Raw genomic sequence first — 5421 nt, 5'->3', positions numbered from 1 at the left:
GACTCCAGAATGAAAATCACCTTATATGATCAAATTTAATTCAATACAAAATCGTGAATGAATTATGCCTGGGGTGTAAAAATGGGGTGTCTACACTAACTTAGAAAAAATCCCAAAAAAACAAAAGTTACTATTACACTTCAAGGACATTTTTTGATCACGCTAGCATTTGGACATGCGCCAACTCTAGTATTTATGACATTTTGTTAGGTCAATCTCATGCAACAACTAATTTTGAAGCAGGTGCTGCCATGTAGTCATGTCAATGCACAGTCAAATTTGATAGTTTAAAACTTACAAAAATTAATATTTCAAGATAGAAACATATATAAATTTGATCATGCCATGATGAGGAAATTGGACAATTAATGTTGAATCATTAAAGATTAAAGACATTGGAAAACATAAATTTATAGATCAAAATCTTCATTAGCAAGCTGAGTATATGTAAAGTGGTTGCTTTGATGAGCTTCTTGAAGAAGTTCTTGATCGTCCTTGTATGAATCACGATAAGTTTCCAAGTTGCCTTCAGCTCTTCTTATAGATGTTATAGTGAGCTCTCTCCTCCAATCCTCTAAGCGTGGGAACCCACAATGTTCTCCATATTTAAGACATACCTGGAAATTTTTTTTAAAAAAAATGCATTAGTTATGTTGTTTTGGGTGTGAGAATGAAGCTAAAACATCAATTCCATGGTATATTATTTATTTTTTTGCGTTAAAGATTATTGAGATCATTATCCCACATCGGGTGTCTAAAGCCTAACCAATCAATATATGAATCATGGGTCGCTTTACTTATCACCAATTGGTTATAAGTTGGATGTACATTTTCAATATAGTATCAGAGCGGACTATTTTTCTAGCCCGGCCATGTTACTCCACGTCTTCTGTTTGAAAAATTGTCCACGTATTAGGCTCAAGATTACGCCACACGGGGGGGGGGGGGATATTGTCTAAAGCCTAGCCATTCAATATATAAATCCTATGGCTGCTCCACTTCTCACTAATTGGTTTTAAGTTGGATGCTCATTCTTCAGTAAAAATAAATGTATTTTGATGCATGATTTTGATTAGGCATTGGTACTTTTTAAGTTTCTAGTCCTAAATGGCAAATTCCAAAATTTCAATGCTAAAACTCATTTAGCATTGAAAAATACTTACTGTACTGTAAGCACCTAAGCTAACTTACAAAGTAATTAAGCATGTAGCAGTACTTTGGTTAGCATGTAGTAGTACTTTTATTTAAACATCTTAACATTGATGTATGATAGAATACCTATGTTCTAGATGATTCTAAAATACTATCATTAGGAGTTAAGTTATTTCTTAATTTGTGTCGAATTAGAATTAGAGATAGTTTCTATTTTGCATTGCTTAAAGTCTAAGAAACCATATCTATAAATATGGATTCTCTAGTATTTTGTAAACCAAGCCATTATGATTATTATTCAAAAGTCTCTTAATTGAGTTATCTTTGTTATTATCTATCTTTATATTTCTAATCTTCTTCTTCTTCTTTTTCTTACTTATTGTTTTTGTTCATCAAAATCTCTCATCTTTCTTCTTCAATTATTTACTAATCGGATTTCCATATATTTTTCTTCTAAAATCTCTACTTGTTCTATATTAAACATGCACACAAAATTACCCCAAATTTGAATTGGATTGGACTGGGTTGAATACTTCAGATCCAATTTGAACTAAGATCAGATTCCAACAATCACAACCCCCTTTCAAATTCTTTGTTATGTATAAATGCAAGTCTCTACCTCAAAACTGGCAATTTCATGTGTGTATTTCTTTGGTATACCGGCAACATCTCTTGAATTATAAAATTCCAGTATTGATCTCATCATATCATCCCATGATGGTAGTGTTCTTTTCCCAGCTAATACTTGAGCTATCCATTTCGCTTGTGCCTCAAAGAATGGCAGTGCTAGAACCTACATCAACAAGTCATAGTAGAACATTGCTTATGTTAGTGTACTACCATTACTACCATACATTGCTTCCAAGACTTAAAAACTGGGTGGAATGCCTATAGTAAGTCGAGCATTTCTATTATGATTCTCTAAAATTGACTCCTTATTAGGGGTGCAAACGGATAGGTTTGGATTCGGATATCCGAATCCAAATCTGGATATCCGAATCCAAATCTGAAAATTGATACTGATATCCGAATCCAAATCCGAATCCGGCGGATATTAAAAAATTTATCCGAATCCAATTTCATATATCCGAATCGGATATAAGATAATATCCGATCCGAAAATTCATATTAATTAAAATTTTATTTGCTTTGAATAATTCATTTTACTACTATAAAAACTATTATAAATATATATATTTGTCATTTATTATTATTATTATTTTGTTATTATAGTTTTATATTATTAGTTTATGATTTTATATAATATTTTATACAATAATAAATTAATTAATTAATTATATATAATAACTATTAATTTTTTAAATCGGATCGGATATTTTTGGATGCGGATATGGCAGTATCCGAATCCGAATCCGATATCCAAAATTTTCAGATAATATCCAATTTTTCGATTATGAATTCGAATATTTATATATCCACTTGCACCCCTAATTCTTATTCCAACTGACAAGTGGCCAGTCATTAGGAAGTCACTTTAGGGAGTTGATTTTCTGGAGTCGGTATATAGTAGTTACTGTGATTAGTTTGGCTAAGGATGTATGTATTCTTTTACATACTCTGCCTTTGATGTGCATACTAAATTATTATGCAGGAGCGCTCACAAGGATACTGAGGTATGTACCTTTCTGGGGATACCCACGAAAGAAAGAGAGGGAGCAAGAGATGGGGGGAAGGTGTGCTCATATAAAGGTCCCACTCTACCATCATCCACAACCACCATTCCTTTTGTATCAAGAAAAGGGAATGAATATTGATACCTACATAAGTATTAATACAATTACCACCATAATAAATACCAACAATCATATCGAATAAGATGCATGGCTGGATCCAGAAAACTTGTAAGAGTCTGAGAATTATATGTGAGCTGCATGTTTGACCTAGCGCATTGATCATTCAAGATAGTCGACATAGTTAGAATCACAACAAATAATTAGCCTATTATTTGTGCTTCAGTATTGTTTATGGCTTTCAATCTTAAATGCAATACAAATAGTCTAAGGATTAATTACATTAGTTCACATTGATAATTACCCTGTACAATAAACGATCGAATCAGCGTTGACTGAAGTTCCATCCACAAAGAGCACCATTCCATCCTCATGCAGGGAGTCTATCTGCATTTTCTTTTAAATGAATGGTTAGTTTTCTTTTGTATCTATATACAGTAATTCTTATGAACGTGATCAATTAGTATACCTGTGGATGAAGATGTAAATTTTGATATTTCGCAATGACTTTAGTTAAGCCTTCAGAAATTTCAAGGGATTTTGCACTAAGATGAATTTCTTTTGCTACATGTACAAGCTCCATTGATATATCTGTTCCACTCATAGAATTTCCAACCACCACCACAACCTATACGTGGAAAACGTTTAACAGTACTTTGAAGGACAAAAAAGTATTTGACACAAAAATCTGTTTATAAAATAATTAAAACACTGAACCGAAAAAATTTAATTAATTTGATTAAAATTGGGCTTCAAGGGGATAGAGTGTGGCCATTACTGAATACTGCTTACCTAAAGAAAGAGTATTGGTCATTATTACTAGTATACATAACTATTAACTAAATATAAATCTCACCAAGTCATGCCCTGGATGTCCAATTCGAACAAGTTGTTATAAAAAAAAAACCAGTTTTGGAAATGCTCTATAGATTTTATGCCATTCACAACTCGGGTACACAGTAGTAATCTAACTAGCAGTATTTAAATACAGTAGTGAAATCTCGACCTCATCAACAAATGGCTGAGGAACTCTGTAAGCGTGGCTATGTATTTGCTTCCTTCTCCATGTATCCATACCTGGACATCATGAAAAAAAAATGCGCAACTGGACATTTTTCAGGGGAAGGAAGAAATGAACATTTATCTTCATTAGCAAAGAGCATATACAAGTGATACTTAAAAAACACAAATATATACAATATTTGTGCAAAGTCACCATACTTTAAGCTTTTAAGAGATTTCGGCTATTTGCTAAATGTGAACATAGTGTACCTACTTACGGTTAATATACAAATTTTGGCTGATAGACATTCAACATGCAAGTGCCTAGGAGAGTGTTGCCCCTAAGAGCTTAAGTGGGACCAAATGCTAAGTGTACTTATAAAATAATCAACTCTAGCTCTACAAGAGATAAGAGAGTAGTGAATGAACGCGCATTGTGTAGTGTGCACACAACTTTCTTTTGTGTGTGTTGCTCAACAGAGGAGACCCCCCCCCCTCCCCAGGCAGGGGACCTTCAGCGTGACGTATACCTTTGATGTTAGGCAGCCTTGGCTGAGAATAATGACCTGTAGCCACAACAACTGCATCATAAACCTCTTCAAAAACTTTCTGACCTCTGATATCCTTAGATTTTACAAGCCATTTATCACTGCCAAACTTAGCAAAATCCAACATACCTACATACTCAACTCTAGTATTAAACCTTATCATGTCCCTCAACCTAAACCATTCACAGAAGTCCTTGAGATATAAAAGAAGTTCCTCATGACCAGGAAATCTTCTCGTATCTCTACCTTTCCTCACCAAAAATGGGAAATCAGTGCAACCCATTATCTCTCTAGGTGAAGTGAGCCTAAGGGAAGCATAGATACTACTATGAACCTTCAGAACACCATCCTTTCCCAAGGGGTCTTCACCTTCAACATTAGGCTCATAGAGCCATTGTCCTCCAATTTCATGGTTTTGTTCCAGGACCACTGTAGCATGGCCTTGTTTTCTTAGTTCCCTTGCTGCCATTAGACCTGAAGGTCCTGCACCTATTACACATACATTCTTTGCGCAGAGATTTCCCTCTGAAACCATATTGGTCTTTGGCGATGAGCTTGATGTGTTGTATGGCTTTTATAGGTTGAGTGAAACAAACTTAAAAGTTCTAGGTGAAACTAATTAATTTTGATGAATTGAGACAGTTTGCCAACTGACGCAAATGATCCTTTTTCAATAATCCATATTTTGGAGTTCTTTGTCAACTATATGTACCTTATGTCTCCTCATTTATTGATTCTATGTTATCGGACGAGAGTGAACTTTACAATATTGAATTTATCGTACATTCAAAAAATTGTTCCCTATTTGACTACGCATAAAGAACATATTTTACATTATAGAACCAAATTAAAATTACAATTGTAAGGTTGACCCATGGTTTTCTTGTGGGGGAGTTAACATAGTCCACTCCATGTTTGTGGTATGATATGTGTCTACAATATGTTGAATGTCCAAACCTCTCCCTACA

General features: G+C 34.0%; 1 protein-coding gene across 1 annotated transcript; it reads right to left on the bottom strand.

Moving 5' to 3' along the window:
* Nucleotides 1-334: 334 nt before the first annotated feature.
* On the bottom strand, nt 335-5135 carry LOC147479974 (flavin-containing monooxygenase FMO GS-OX-like 9). The gene is made up of 7 exons (XM_086577354.1): nt 4436-5135; nt 3910-3980; nt 3373-3531; nt 3208-3290; nt 2795-2930; nt 1772-1945; nt 335-617 (listed from the first exon to the last, which is right to left on the bottom strand). The coding sequence occupies exons 1-7, from the start codon at nt 4986-4988 to the stop codon at nt 411-413; spliced, it is 1383 nt and encodes a 460-aa protein (XP_086433480.1). The 5' UTR covers nt 4989-5135; the 3' UTR covers nt 335-410.
* Between the last annotated feature and the right edge of the window lie 286 nt (nt 5136-5421).

The sequence above is a fragment of the Coptis chinensis genome, chromosome 8 (genome assembly GCF_015680905.1).
Source record: "Coptis chinensis isolate HL-2020 chromosome 8, ASM1568090v1, whole genome shotgun sequence".
Taxonomy (NCBI): domain Eukaryota; kingdom Viridiplantae; phylum Streptophyta; class Magnoliopsida; order Ranunculales; family Ranunculaceae; genus Coptis; species Coptis chinensis.
Note: the sequence above shows the minus strand (reverse complement) of the source record. Positions and strands in the feature narration are given on the sequence as shown.

Bases quoted from the DNA above. Each gene is read 5' to 3' on its own strand.
- LOC147479974 (XM_086577354.1), bottom strand. From the start codon at position 4,988: ATGGTTTCAGAGGGAAATCTCTGCGCAAAGAATGTATGTGTAATAGGT. The intron at 3,532-3,909 runs GTCGAGATTTCA...TTCCACGTATAG, and splicing joins CTCAGCCATTTGTTGATGAG to GTTGTGGTGGTGGTTGGAAA. The intron at 3,291-3,372 runs GTATACTAATTG...AAGAAAATGCAG, and splicing joins ATTTACATCTTCATCCACAG to ATAGACTCCCTGCATGAGGA.